The sequence below is a fragment of the Gastrolobium bilobum genome, unplaced genomic scaffold (assembly GCF_033153095.1).
Source record: "Gastrolobium bilobum isolate Gb01-03AN ecotype WA unplaced genomic scaffold, APGP_CSIRO_Gbil_v1 utg10099, whole genome shotgun sequence".
NCBI lineage: Eukaryota > Viridiplantae > Streptophyta > Magnoliopsida > Fabales > Fabaceae > Gastrolobium > Gastrolobium bilobum.
This window is the reverse complement of record NW_026896627.1, coordinates 112,007-127,771: the sequence shown is the minus strand read 5'-3', so window position 1 is coordinate 127,771 and position 15,765 is coordinate 112,007. Positions and strand designations below refer to the sequence as shown.

At 32.0% G+C, this 15,765-nt stretch overlaps 2 protein-coding genes across 2 annotated transcripts; both read left to right on the top strand.

The window, feature by feature from the left end:
- The first annotated feature begins 4,605 nt into the window (after positions 1 to 4,605).
- LOC133301113 (uncharacterized) lies at positions 4,606 to 8,999 on the top strand. Its single transcript, XM_061500724.1, has 8 exons — positions 4,606 to 4,787; positions 5,027 to 5,115; positions 5,916 to 5,979; positions 7,028 to 7,105; positions 8,084 to 8,160; positions 8,250 to 8,316; positions 8,415 to 8,522; positions 8,607 to 8,999. The coding sequence occupies exons 1-8, from the start codon at positions 4,716 to 4,718 to the stop codon at positions 8,634 to 8,636; spliced, it is 585 nt and encodes a 194-aa protein (XP_061356708.1). The 5' UTR covers positions 4,606 to 4,715; the 3' UTR covers positions 8,637 to 8,999.
- A 3,501-nt stretch (positions 9,000 to 12,500) lies between these two features.
- Positions 12,501 to 15,257, top strand: LOC133301112 (L10-interacting MYB domain-containing protein-like). Its single transcript, XM_061500723.1, has 4 exons — positions 12,501 to 13,073; positions 13,204 to 13,740; positions 13,821 to 14,522; positions 14,634 to 15,257. Exons 1-4 carry the CDS (start codon positions 12,756 to 12,758, stop codon positions 15,105 to 15,107), a joined length of 2,031 nt encoding a protein of 676 aa, XP_061356707.1. The 5' UTR covers positions 12,501 to 12,755; the 3' UTR covers positions 15,108 to 15,257.
- Positions 15,258 to 15,765: the final 508 nt, after the last annotated feature.

The window sequence follows — 15,765 nt, the reverse complement described above, 5'->3', positions numbered from 1 at the left end:
TATAAATTCTTTATTATTTAACTTTTTTAAAATAAAAATAATAAAAGTTATACTATAATATTCCATTCAAACTTTATTCATTTATATATATATTTATACTTGTGTTGATTGAAAATAAAAAATTAAATATGGTTTCCTTTTTTTCCTTTTCAAATCCTTTCACTTAATGGTTAATAAGCATTAAATTCATTTTAAGAAATTCTTAAGTGTTTTCAGATAATAAAAAAATTATTAATCTATAATATTTAATGTATATACTTTTAGTTATAAAATTAAAATTCAATTAAATGAAATTTAATTATAAACCATATAATTAAAATGATATATATATATATATAATTTACCAAAAATAAGATAAAATATATATATATATATATATATATATATATACATATATTAAAAATTATACAAAAACAACTTATTCTCAAGCATTTCTGATTTATTTTTGGAGTTTTTTAAATTTGAATTAGCGCAACATGAGCTTTTCATTGGGTAAATGCTCTTTATAATAATCTTTTTAAAAAATTATAAATCATGTAATCTTTAAATATAATATCAATTTAATACAATATAAATCCAGTACCTCATTCATGCGCAAGATAGTTAAAATTGAGATTTTATGTAAAATGAAAAGGGCGACCAAACATTATAAAACATAAAATCATAATGTAAAATAATTGTAAAAGTGTTTGGAATATTGATAAAAATATTTTGATGAAAAATATATATATAAAAACGTAAAATCGCAGTGATAAATCAATATTTTAATTACTATATTCATGCGAAATAAGTTCACCATGCCTTGTTACCAAATAAAAAAGTTCATGATGCCTTCCATGTGTGACTAATCGCACATATTTATTTTTTATGTGTATATCATGTGTAACATGTGGGTAGAGCCAAAGGCTTATTAGGCAATTCAATCATAACTAATTTTGTAACGTTAGTGATCTAGATCTATCCCATGCAAAATGTAAGACTTAATCTATGAATGACCCGGAGCCCCAACAAACAAGACTTAAAGAACGAGGAAATGCGTCCATTATGCGTTGATGTTATTCTAGAGGTGTACAACTATGATATCAACAACTTAGAACTCAGCAACACCCTGATAGTCAATAGTTAAGGGGCAGACATTTCGTAACACACCTATAAAGCATACTTCACAAATAGATATCCTGCATATGAGACAGCCTCTGTGAGGTTAAATGCCGCCATACTAAGGCAACATAAGTAGGACGATCAATAACTATATAGCAAAGGTTTCATATAATCATCTAATCCAACTTGACTTAAATTCATTGATCAAATGCTTATTTAAGTATTGAAGTGCCTTGGAGATACCCTTTACATTTGTTTTAAGTTCTAACAATCAAGATAACCCAGCACCAAACTCTATATCTTGCAAAAGGATATCGCTGATGTATCCATCAGAAAAATCTCTCTGCAACATCCATAATTGTTATTGGATCATCTAATAAATTAGTCACAATTAAACGGTGACTATTTCTTTTTTCAAATATGTATCACATAATTGTCTCACTGGGGCTTACGAGATTAATTTCGTATAAATAAGGTGGGAGTCTTAACACATTATATTGATATAATATTTGGAGATGGTATTATTCAAGATTTAGAAAGAAAGAAAAATGGTTGTTTAGCTGCTTTTCACTGGTGTATACTATGTTGCACCAACACGGGACATGGAATATGACACGATACACCAACACGTTATTTCTAAAATTTTGACACAATAGGACATATTTTGATATTAAATAATATTTTTAATATATATAATATAATTTATATTTAATACACATAATAGTTCATAATAAGTTATATAACTAATCAAATATTCAAATTTCATAATATAAATATAAAGCAAAAATAACTTTTTATGTCTTATTAATTTTTCCTATCAAATTCCTTAACATAAAGTATTTGAGTTATAAATTAATTTTTCATACATAGTTAAAAAGATTAAATAAAATAAAATTTGGATCTTTGAAAAAAATATGTTGGAAAACGTTGACCACAAGTCGAAATGTGTCAATATCCAACAAACATTTTTTTGTAAAATATAACGTGTCGGTGCATTCTTTGGTGTATGCTTGGAGAAAAAATTCAATGGTCGAAGGCCATTGAACTTTTTGGTGGTCCCTCTTGTTAGACAAATGACCTCAAATTCAAGAGGGGGGTGAATTACGTTTTAAAAATATTTTCATAAAATGCCTCACTTTCTTTCTTGAAAATGAATTTCTTAAGTTTATATAATTTGACACAAGTAAAGTCTAAAAAATGGAAATTAACACAAGCAAATAATATGCAAAATATGAATTTAAATATGCTCAAGTATTCTAACAATACTCATGTAAAGAGATAAGGAGTTAAAGAGATTGCAAACAAGATATATCATGATTCGTCACTACCACCGTGACCTACGTTCAGATTGAAGCCGCTCAAACAACTTTCCACTTATGGTCAAGCTTCTAGGGAGTTTGATTCTTGAAACCTTTATACTTTCACTCATTTTCTTAGTCTATGAGCAACCTTTTCACTAGGGTCTCACTACCCTCAACTCAAATAAACAGAAAGAGAGTGTTTAGAAATGGATTTGTACTCTTAAAGTACAGATTATACAAGTTGAAGCTTATGGATATTGATCAATGACACAAGAATGAAGCTCAGAGGAGTTTTATGATCAATACGAGTAAGAACAAGTAATGAATATGTTTGATTCAATGAGAATGATCAACAATGATTGTAAAATCAATGGAACAATAATTCTTGTTGTTCTGAATCACAATAAATGAGTTTATACAGGTGTTGGTACTTAACTAGTCATTTATAGCTGTTGGAATGCTTACTGCATAGTAAGGATTCGAATGTTTTTCATGAAGTATTCAAATACTTCATCAAGTATCCGAATACTTTTCATAAGGTATTTGAATACTTTGTTCTCAACACAAATATTCGAATACTAGTCAAGAAAGTATTCAAATACTTTATAGACATAACTTAAGTATTGCAATTTTTGAGTTGCAAAGCATTCCAATCTTGTCTCTAATAACTTTTAATGCAATTTATTGACTTAATAAAATTGTTTTGAGGTTACGAAATGTGTGAAGGGTCTTTTTCATGAGTTATTCAAAAACTTTCAAGTGATTAGTGTCATGGATAATGCATGTACATAATTAAGTATCCATTGAGCTCATTTATGCACCATTAATCAATTACCTTTACATTTACATCTAAGCCCCAAGGATATACTACTATCTTGATCTTTGATCTTAATCATGTGTGTTGATGGTTTTGCTTATGTTGTCTTGTTAAATTGTTTCCTTGGACTTATTGATTGTTGTGAGTTGTATTATCAAGTCGCTTCCAAGCTTGTTTGTTGTCATCAAACTCTTGTATAATTGTACTCTTCATTTTGAGTACATTGGTTTCACATCTCTCACAAATAAAAAATTGTTTTCCCTATTTTATCCCTACTCTCATTTTCTTATACCATTTTTGCCCCTTTATTTGTGAGAGGGAGCATCCAAAAATTGGTTGGTCAAGGAGTATGGAAATACTTGTATGCTCGAGCCACTTTTTGCCTATTATTCCAAATTTAGTTAACTTTAACCTCTTTTTACTGGTTTGAGATTGATTTGCATTAGCTTATATATCAAATTAATCCCACCTTACATAATTAAGGGATTCATCATTTTAAGATATAAAAAGTTATTTGATAAATAAATCTATATAATATAGGGGGAATAGCTTCTTATGTTACAGAGACTATTTCTTCTTCCTAAAGACACCTAATTTAAGTGGGACCTACCACTATATTTAAATAATAATAATAATAATTGGTGCTAGGTAACTGAATAAGTGAGGGTGAGAATATGCGTTCGATCATCTCCAATATCTTTTTAGGAAGAATTTAAAGACTTAATCTTAAGATCTGCCCTGAATAGACTAATCGCGAAGCAATGAACCAATTGAAATATCTCTAAAAATAAAATGATATGGAAAAAGATAACCATAAAGATAAAGGAGAGATTATACTTACTACTAAATTTTTTTATAACTCTTACTACTAAACCAATCACCGATGATTTTCGCTAATCTAAGAGTTATAATTTATTGAGTATTAATAATTAATCAAGGGAAAAATGTAAAATGACACATCTTACATTCTTTCACTTTCACAAAGAGGTGGGACCCACATCTTTTAAATTTGTTTTCCTACTCTCTCTTCCATGATTTATCTTTTTTCTCACTTAAAATGATACAATTTTGTGTCTTTTAAAATGATACATATTTTTCCTATTAATCAATAAGTGTACCCAGTAAATTATAATCGTTAGATTAACAAAAATCAACTATGATTAATTTATTAGCAAGAGTTATAATTTTTTTTTTAACAATAAGTATAACTGCCCTCAACATATGTGTTTTTTTTTTTTTTTTCATATTTGATAAAAAAATATCGATACATCTTAGTAGTGAAAATATTTTCCAAGGCATGATGGCAAATTACTCTGCCCTTAAAATGTTTAACCTTTGTTCGTAAAAAATTTAGTTTGCACTTAATTTAACTTAAAAATGTCAAATACATAGCATACGGAGCAAATCAAAAATGTCAGGGTACCCAAATTCGCTTAACCTAAAAGAGGAGTGAGTGAGTGGTTTTGGTTTTGGTGTGAGTTAGAGACAAGAAGAAGATGATCGGAGTCGGAAAGATCAAGCAGTACAGTAATGTCCTCGACAAGCCCCTCAACAAGGGCAAGCAAGAGGTTTCTCTCTCTCTCTCTCTCTCCCAATTCCTCTTCTTCAACACAAGTAACTTGTTTTCACTGATTTATCTGCATCTCAAATCGTCTTATATTTGTTTTTTCTTCTCTGATTTCCTTTCAATTGCTTCATCAATTTTGCAGATCTCGCATTTCCTTGCTATTGTCTCTAATCGGGAACACTTTTTTTTTTTTTTTTGTATTGATTTATTATTATATCTATTGATGATGTGTTTGTGCAGGTTAGTTTGAGTGCATTTGCGTTCTTGTTCTCAGAGCTTGTTCAGTACAACCAAACGCAGGTTGACAATATTGGCGAGCTCGAGCGAAGGTGATCCCTCTCTTATTTATTCCATTCTTCATTTCTGAAGATGAAGAAAAAAAATTATGCCGATTTGGTTTTTGTTTTAGTTTCCCCGTAGGTTCCAAGCTGGGAGAGATCCTTAGTATGCTTCGTCTTATGTTTATGATAAGTAGGTGCTCCATTGTTAAGCATGATTTGTTTCCTTGGATTGAGGACAGTAACCAATTAATGTAACATTTTAGTTATATGTCAATATTGCATTGTTTTGGGTACTTTATTTTTAATTTGTGAAGCTTGTAGAGATAAAAATTCTAGATTATATGAGCCAAAGATTTAGTTGGCTTGATATATATATATATATATATATATATATATATATATATATATATAACAATAATAAAGGAAGAGAGAGAAAAAGGAAATCATAACCATTCAAAGGTAAATCAATTAATATAAGGAAATAAATAAACAAAACGACGTAGTTTTGGAGTGGCCGGAGATAACATTGTCTCAAGCAACTTGAGAAATGTTTTTCCCTATATATATATATATATAGGGTTCACTTTTTCTGTAGTTACTGCAGATAAGTTATCTGCAGTAAGCCAATACGACGTCGTTTTGGGACGGAAATCATGGTGTTTTTGTAATTTTAATTTATTTTAGGGTTATAATAGTCTTTATATTTATAATTTTTTAAGATTTCAATACCAAAACGACGTCGTTTTGAGAATAAATGCAGATAACTTCTCTGCATTAACTGCGGAAACTTTTTTCCCTATATATATATATTCAAATCAGTTTGATACTTAACAATGTAAATCCACCAGACTGGAGGATGCTGGATATGCTGTTGGGGCTCGAGTTCTTGAGCTGCTTTGCCACAGAGATAAGGTATGGTTGCTGTCAGAAATCCTTGTAAAAAGTTTACTTTATTCATCATAACCATAATTGAATATCAAGGAGATTAAATCAGCCAATCCTGGACCCCAACATAAGGAGATAGTGGACTATATATTAGGTTTCCCAGCATTTCCGTTCTTTTGATGGATTTATCATGTCGAATGGTCCAATCATTCTACTTTCATATACCCATACAATAAAATTATAAAACTATCCATCTATATCACACATTTTGATCCATGAGGAGTCCTGGACTTATAAGCAATTTTTTTAGTCTGGATTTTTGATATATTTGATTGTTAAAAGAACAAAATTGGGTACATGTTAATGATTGTTCAAAATCTGTTGACTTTTAGTGCTTCTTAACATTGAATTCTTCCATTTGTGACTTGCGAGTAACATTGCAGCAGCTCACTCAGTTTCATTTTATCAAAAAAAGATTTTCTATATGACCAATAACATGGGTTTGATTCTTTTATTAAAGAAGTGAAAGGGGAGGGGGAATAAAACACTTGGGTTCAACTCATCCCATACACTGTCTGGGTGGGGCAGTTTCCTAACCATTTGTACGCTTTATATTCTATTTGATTATGTTTATTTGGTATTGACAATTTGTTACTGACAAAATGAGTGATGCAATAAAGTGTTTGTGCAATCCAGCCATCCATTATTATAATCTATAATTCTTATGTGAACCTATAGACTAACAGAGGTACCTTTCGTACATTCTTTCTCTTTACCACCAACAGACTCGTCCACCTATTTGGCTTGTAAACATTCTCTCTATAAAGTGAGAGAATCCATGCACAAGCAATGAGCATATCCACCATTTTCTCAATGCTGCTTTGTCCACAACTTGATATTGTGGTTAAAAAACGGGCTTCTAATTCATTGGGGATTTGGGTCTATAAGTTGATTGTTTATATATATTGGAAATTGGCGCTTAGTGATTTGAGTTTGACCATGAGGCTGGAATATCTCTGTATTTTTTGCATGAGGTTAGCATAATTGATATTACAATATTATTCTGAAACTACAGGGAAACAGAAGGGAGACACGACTGTTGGGTATACTTTCTTTTGTGCACAGTACAGTGTGGAAAGTCTTATTTGGAAAGGTGAGTCCCTTTATCAATTTTTGCTTTTATTTTCTCTTTTCCTCTATTTTATCAAATATTGGACAGGTGAGTTAAATGTTGTTACACAATCATGAAATATCCTTGCTTAGAGACATGAGTTTTGACCCTTTCTCATCCTGGTATGGTATGGCCTTTTAGACTGCAAAAAGGTCCCTTGTGGTTCTATGCCCTTCAAAAAAGAAATATATACATCACAATATTGAAAACAAGATTATGTTAGCTTTGAAAATGCAGGTTAGCCTAAAATGATAAGATAGACTATTTTATGCTAAGCAGTTTTGGTTGTTCATTCTTCGAAGTTAAGCTTGTGGAGGTGTTCACAGTATTTTAACTAGTTTGATCCCTGAGGTTCACCTTCATATGGTCCTTGGGATGAGAAGAACTGTTTATAAGTGTAAGTCAAAGGCTCTGTAGATGTTTGAGCAAATAAATATATCATGCTTTCATTTTACATTCTATTGGTCTCAGTCTTATATTCCTCTACTACTCATGGATGTCTATTGGGCAGATCATCCTCATGTTTAATTGTTTATAAAAAGAACCATCAACATATTGATACAATCTTGGTTCTTGACCAACCTGTTTATTTTTGTGACTGTGTGTTCTAGATCGCGATTTTCCTTGTCTTTGAAAGTTCATGTGTTGTATGGTTTACTTCATAGATCTTGTGTTAGAGATCTTAAACACAATTACAGGATGCATTAACTGTTTCAATACCTAGACATATATCTTGTAGTTATATCCATGGTGTAAGAGATGTGACTTGAAGCAAATGGAGCATTAATACTGTTATTTGTAACAATCGAGCAGTTAATTTATCTTTGTGGAGACAATGTAAAGCAGAAATTCTTGGCTAATTTATATGCTCATTTTCCTTGGAATATGTGATGTTGGCAACTATCTTAAATTTTTAGCAGCTCCCTTAGTTTCATTTTGTTGTTGTTGTCATGATATTAGGTAGCTGACTCACTGGAGAAAGGAACTGAACATGAAGATGAATACATGATCAGTGAAAAGGAGCTCTTAGTAAACAAGTAATTTCTGTCTCAGCATTTTATTTGACTGTTACCCATCGGACTTTTGTACATCAATTAATAGTGAGCTTATGGATTTCTGGTTATAGATTCATTTCTATTCCAAAGGACATGGGAACGTTTAACTGTGGAGCATTTGTTGCTGGAATAGTACGGGTAAGTGCTTTGCTTCGCTCAGTTACCATCAACTAGTTATCTGATTCTTAGAGAAGGGTCCAATCGGTGGTTTTGTTTTGTTTCATTCATCAATGAAGGGTGTTTTGGATGGTGCCGGATTTCCAGCTGTTGTAACAGCTCATTTTGTGCCCATGGAAGGTCAACAACGACCTCGGACAACAATTTTGATAAAATTTGCTGAAGAGGTAATTGGCATTAATTTGCTTTTGTCCTGTGCACACGCATTCATTCTTAACTGATATTTTCTTTTATGAATTTCTATCTTCCAGGTGTTACGTAGAGAAGCAAGATTAGGCTGATGATTATACCGTGAACCTTCAATTCTGATATTTGTAATTCTGTACACCAATATAGAAAGATGTGGAACTTTCACATCTGCATGTGAAAAGTTATTTAGGATTTTCACCAGCCTATCCTATTGATGATTGATTTACTCTCTAAAGTTTAAACTCATGTTTTTCATTCTTATGTATGTTATGCCTTGAACTACGGGATTCTCCTTGCTGAATTGTAATGTACAAAAAATGTCTTGTTTCAATTAATTTCAATGTCTCACACATCCCCGGTATTTCCCCAATTCCATACAGTGTATTGATTGAGGATCACCCTGAGGAAGTAAAAGTCTTGATTTGCCAGCAAGCAATGGAATGAGAATCGCCGATTCACTTTATCCCCAAATTTGCGTGCAGTAAGTTTTGTGTTCTCTCTCTTCTTTGAACACTGTTAAGCAGAAAATTTAAGTATATTTTTATGATAAAAACAATATTCCAAACATATTTAGTTGTTTTACTTTATCGAAAAAATGGACACTAATTTTAAAATAAATACACATGAATCCGCCCTGTATAGTATAGGCTTGGTGAAACGTTTACTAGCAATCCAGAAAGTTTTGGTTGTAGACTTCAGCAAGCTTTGTGGTTATCTTCATGGTATTTCAACTAGTATGATCCTTGGGGGGTGTTTGGTAGATGGTTTTTAAGGGGATAGATGGGTAAGTAAAGGTGGGGAGTGGAGAATGATGTGTTTGGTACAGGAGTTTCAGAAATAAAGCAGGGCATTGTGTTTCTCCATCAAAAGCTGAAATCAGTGTAAAATGGGACACTAATCACTGTTTTGGAAGACCTCTTTTGAGGTGATATCCGGAGAAAACTAGGGAAGTCATATTTCATTCGCCAACTTTGTTACATAAATGCCCCTCTAAACTAGGGAAGTCATATTTTTGACGAAGAAACAGTAGAACAACTCACCATCCAAATACAATCTGGAACAAAATTTCCAGTACCTTTCTCTTCTTAAACAACCAAAGCTCCAACCTTTCACTGGAAACCATATCAAATTCTAAAAAGTTTAACTCCAATTCAACAACCCACTTCTTAGTTGAAGCTCATTAGAAGGAATCCAGTGGAATAAACAAAGACCCACCACAACAAATAGCTTAAGAAAGAGGGAAAAAATGATGGGTTGCTTCATATGGAGTCAAAAAGCAAGAACAAGCAACTCAAGAGGGAACTTGATCAGATATAGAAAGCGAAAGACCAAAACCAGCATAGTGATGCCTTCACGTGTACAACGTCTATTTGCTCGGTGTCTTTTATCATATTCAGGGGTATTTTCGAAATTTTGTCAAATTTTCTCATCACTCTTTTACTTTCAACCAAACATAGTCTCAATAAATTTATGACAATTTTTCTGGTAATATTTCGTTCTATCGAACAACATTTTTCAAATTTCCCCACTTATTTTACTTTACAACTATTTCTCCACTAATAATATTTACTTGGTTAAAAAAAATTTCTCCTATACCAAACGCCCCCTTGAGGTATAACTTGACGTGGTGCTTGGATGTTGAACAAGTAAATGTACAGCTTTTTTTTATAAATTTTTTTCACCAATTTATCGATTAATTGACTAATTCAATTGAGCTGGCAGGATTACAAAAGTGATAAAGTTCTTCCTACCAATTTTTTTACATAACTACATATCTAACATATCTAGATTTCAAACTCGAAACAATTGGTCATTTTACCAATTGATTCACGGTATATATTGGTTTTTATTTTACATTGTAATGGTCTCAGTCTTATATTGCACTACTAATGGTTTTCTGTCGATGACATATAGAAGTGTTAACAGGCCGAGCTGAGCCAAGCTTTGGTCTTAAAAGACTAAGTCTGTGTTAAAATGTGTCAGCTTGACCAAGCCTGTTACCTGTTATAAATACAACTATCGGCTTGTGACCTGACTTATTTATAAAAAATAAAAGCCTTGTTTAGCCTGTTTTAAAAAAATAAGACAACAACAATTTATCTAAACAGAATATACAATCAACAACCTTAGTTTTTTTTTTTTTGAAAAGTAAATTTTTGGTCTGTTTAATCATTCAAAAAGTCTATTTAATCAATAAAATGTGGTGAAATAGATTGAGGAGAAAGAGAGGGCTATTACAAGTAGTATAAAAAATATAAAATAAAAATAAAAATATTATACTAGGTCAGCGTGAGAGGCTTTAAAGCCGAGTTTTTGAATTAGAGCCTGATGCCTTTTTATTAAACGAGTTTTTATACACGTCCAAGCCTGGTGCCAACAACCAATTTTAGACATGTAAGTTCAGGCCTTCACAAAGCGAGTCAAAGGCCCCTGAAAGGCCTCTGAATGACCCCTGGTTTGTTTAACACCCATAATGACATATCTTTCTTTTGGTTCTATTGAATTTCATGATTGAGCTTAAAGTAAAATTTTGACTAGTAAAAATGGTAACAAACAATATATTGAAGGCATTTTCTTTTTTTAAAAAATCCAATAATATATTGAAGAATTTAATTGAGACTGTAAAAAGAAAAGGAAGCATAGAGTCCACACTAAAATTATAACCCTTGAACCGTACATGATGTTTGGTTAAATTTATAACCTTATATAAGAAAATTTTACTCAAATCTCAATCATACATACGGTATAGTACTTTGAGAGAACATAAAAAAATCTTAGTGGCAAAAATAAATTTTTATATACTGATGTTTGATTAAATTTAAAACATTATACAATTTTTTTTTTTATCAAATCTCAATTATTCGATATTAGGAACTAAGAAAATTTTGACTAGAAAATTTTATATACTCCTATTCGTATGATACTACACTAAGTCCACTATATAACATGTGGCTAGTAAAATAGGAGCTAAGAACTGATAAAAGTGTATTAGAAAATCTAATCATTCATGCTTTTAGTTTCTTACTTTTAAATTGCATTGTCTAGCAAACAGACATTGTTTAGTGCATCATTATTTTAGATTTTAAACTCTTCGAAAATTAATTTTACGGGTTCAAAATTATTGTTTGTTTAAGATTTATAGAATGGATTCCTGTCTAATGAAATAAGTGTTTATTGTGTTTTTTTTATTTTGAAAGTTTAAAGTCAAAACACAAAATAGAAATAACTTAAAATTTTCTAAATTTGAATCTAAAAACTAAAAAATTGATATAATTCTTAGAACTTTTTTTTACAAAAAGGTATTATAATTTTTTTATTTTTTTTTAATTCTGAAAATTCAGACCCCACATTTTTAATTTCTAAAGCATGATATTGGGCTTTCATCCTGGGCTGTAAACCGAGCTACACATTAGCCCCTCATCAAATTAAAGGGCTGTATATGGGCCTCGTTTTTAGTCGTAACAAAACAACGTAAAATCACAGGGAGAATAAAAAAATCTCGAGTTTCTGATGTTCCAGAAACAAAAAAATACTTGAGTTTCCGAAGTGCTTGGGACACAGTTGTTTCAAATGCAGCATTGTCCTTTTGAATCTTAGGTATTACACTTCGTCTCTTCGCTCTCTCTTGCTGTTAACCCTTTTTTCTATTTTCCCCTTTTCTTTCATTTTCTTTTGAATCTTTTGGACGCTTATACCTCGTGATATCAAGCAAAGTTAGTACTTTAATTGATCTTGCCTTCTTTATTTTTATTGTTTTCGTTCCTTTTCCTTTTCAATTCTTGTCCCATTTTCGCTTAATTTTTTTTATGCCGTGCTTTAATTCCATTTATTATCGGAACATGCACGTGCATGTAGTAGCATCATAGATTTTTGTCGAATTTATATTATAATTCATTTAAAAAAAAAAGGTTTTTGTATCTTAGTAGAAGTTATTTTAGTTTTTAGAGTCAGTATGTTTCTTTTTCCTTTTTTCTTTTTAATATGTTAATAGTTGTTCTGGTTGGCTTTGAGTATGATTTTCCCTCAAATTTATTTATTGCGGTGTGTTTGGGGGGATTTAAAATAAGGATTGGAAAATAAATAAATAAAAATAAAAATAATAGGGATTGGAACTTATTGCAAGGAATCAAGTTGAAGTTGGTAAATTGGTTGGTTTGGTTACGTAGTTAATTGCATGTAAAAGCTAGCAGAACATTTTTCATGGTACAAGGATGTCTACTTCAACTTCTAAAGCCAATTGGACACCTGCATTCCATAAAATATTTGTTGATTTATGCCTCAACGAAATGTTGAAGAGGAATGAGCCCGGGACACATATTATTACTAAGGAGGGGTGGAGGAACATTATTGGATCATTTTATGCAAAGACTGGTGTGAGATATGACAAAAAACAATTTAAGAATCACTATGATTCAACCAGAAAACAATGGAAAGTGTGGGTTAAGTTGACTAGTGATAGTAGCATGAAATGGGACCCAAAAACCAATGAGTTTGGTGCTTCTGAGGAAGACTGGAACAATTATATCAAGGTATGTATAATGATTATTGATGTTCATCCAAGATGATAATGTTAGAGATATAATATAATATCATTAATGTGTATTCATCTCATAGCTTGAGTTTTTGAGATAATTGATTCATGAAGCCATTTTGTCTCAGGCAATCCCAGAAGCTGCACAGTTTCAGTCTAAGGAAATAGAGTTTAAAGACAAATTGGATATCATCTTTTATGGAGGAATACCAACTGGGGAAACGAGAAGTTCAACCAGTCTTAAGTGGCAGAATGATGCTTCAGCTACATCTCCTTTGCGTGGAAAAGAGCAAGAGATGAAACGTAAGAATGTTGGTGGAGATTGTGAATCAAATAGTGACATTTTGATTAATGCTACGCCAACTATAAAAGCCACTTGGACACCTGCACACCATAAAATATTTGTTGATTTATGCCTTGAAGAAACATTGAAGGGGAATAACTCTGGGACACATTTTACCAAGGAGGGTTGGAGGAATATTGTTGGATACTTTTATGCAAAGAGTGGTCTGAGTTATGACAAAAAACAAATTAAGAATCACTATGATTCAACCAGAAAACAATGGAAAGTCTGGGTTAAGTTGATTGGTGATGATAGGATGAAATGGGACCCGGAAACCAATAAGTTTGGTGCTTCTGAAGATGACTGGCGTAATTGTATTAAGGTATATTAATATTCGTTCAATATAGTAAGAGATCTTCTTCATGGTTTCAGACTAATAATAATTAAGTTATTTTGTCACAGTTAATTCCAGAAGCTGCACAATTTCGGTTTAAGGAAATCCAGTTTTCTGACAAATTGGACATCATCTTTGATGGAGGAATGGAAACTGGGGAAATGAAAACATCAACCAGGCTTAAGAGGCAGAGTGATGCTTCAGCTGCATCTCCATTGCGTGGAAAAGAGCGAGAAGAGAAACGGAGGAATGTTGCTAGGAATTGTGAAATAAAGAGTGCTATTGTGTTTAATGCTATACCAATCAATACGATTACAAGTGAGCAAAGCATGTCCAGTTCATCAAATCCTATGGTCAAAGCCACTTGGACCCCTTCAGTTTGTGAATTAGAGAGTACCATTGTGGTTGATGCTACGCCGATCAATACGATTACAAGTGAGCAAAGTATGTCCAGTTCATCAAATCCTAAGGTCAAAGCCACTTGGACCCCTTCAGTGCACAAGATTTTTGTTGATCTATGTCTGCAAGAGACATTAAAGGGGAATAAGCCTGGGACACATTTTACAAAGGAAGGTTGGAAGAATATTATGGAATCATTTTATTCGAAATCTGGTTTGAATTATGATAGATTACAACTTAAGAATCGCTGGGATTCTACCAAGGAACAATGGAAAATTTGGTGTAAGCTTATTGGCACTAATTACATGAAATGGGATCCATCAAACCAGAAATTTGAGGCTAGTGAAGAAGATTGGACCAACTATTTACAGGTATATTAAATTGCTGAATGCACTTAATTTGTATTTGTTGCAAGTTTTTGAATCTTAGGGAGGTTCATGATTTCTTCTGTTCCTCATGGCATCGTTATGGTTTTGGTACAGGCAAACCCAGAAGCTGCACAATTTCGCTTTAAGGAATTACAATTCACTGACATATTGGAAGCCATCTTTAACGGAACTACTTTTACTGGGGAGACTGAACCTGTTGTGCAACAAAGGAAAAGTGATGATAGCGTTATTACTTTCCCTTTGCATGCAAAAGTACCTGACGCAGCCAACTTAGATGAGAAAATTGAATGTCTTTGTGATGCTGTTGCATCAAGAAATGGTGTGAGTATTCAAAACAATGCTAATGCAATTTCATCCACTGAAAGCAAACGTAATTATAGTATTGGTGAATGCATTGAATGCCTTGATAGAATGGAAGAAATAGAGCAAGGATGTGACCTCTACTTGTTTGCTTTAGATGTATTTCTTAAGCAGGAGTATAGGGAAATTTTTCTGCAATTGAAAAAGCCTAATCTTAGGATCTCTTGGTTGCAGCGGCTTCAGTCTGTTGGTCCACCTTTACTCTAGGTTTTTGTTATACTCATCTTTTTTTTTGTTTGGTTCCATTACTTTGTATAATTTGGTGCTTATGCAGTGGTCTGTTCCTTGTACGGCGATGATATAAATTTTCAAGGGGTGGTTTTACAAATGTAACAATACTTTTTTCTAGGTTGTATATCTAACTCATTAATGTAATAAACTGATAAATGATAATGGAGTTTTTCTTCCCTTCCCTTGTTTTACAAACCTCTTAAATATTTTTTTAATTTTATTTTATTGTGATTGCTTTACCATTTGAATTTGGTTTATAATTCAGTCACATAGAGTACTTATTTACAATCTGAATATTTCAAAATCAGATTATGTAGAGAGAGTTCTTGTTTACATTCTCTATGTTAACTGTTTCTTTGTACCAAAAAAATAAAAATAAAAATGAGAAAGTGGTGCAAGAAAAGGTGCTTAACAGGGGTACCATGTTAGGGCAACTGATTCACTCAACAAACACGGATTTTAGTTTGTGGACCTTTCAAGTCTGGTTGTGAATATTCTAAATTGCAGGACCTTGTTCTGGAGTGCAGGACTGGCGCTCAAAAGACTGCACAGGAATTATTTGCTCTTGGTCTTACTTATTTTATGTTTACTGTTGATTGAGAATTGAATAACTATAAGCTAGTAAATATTCAGG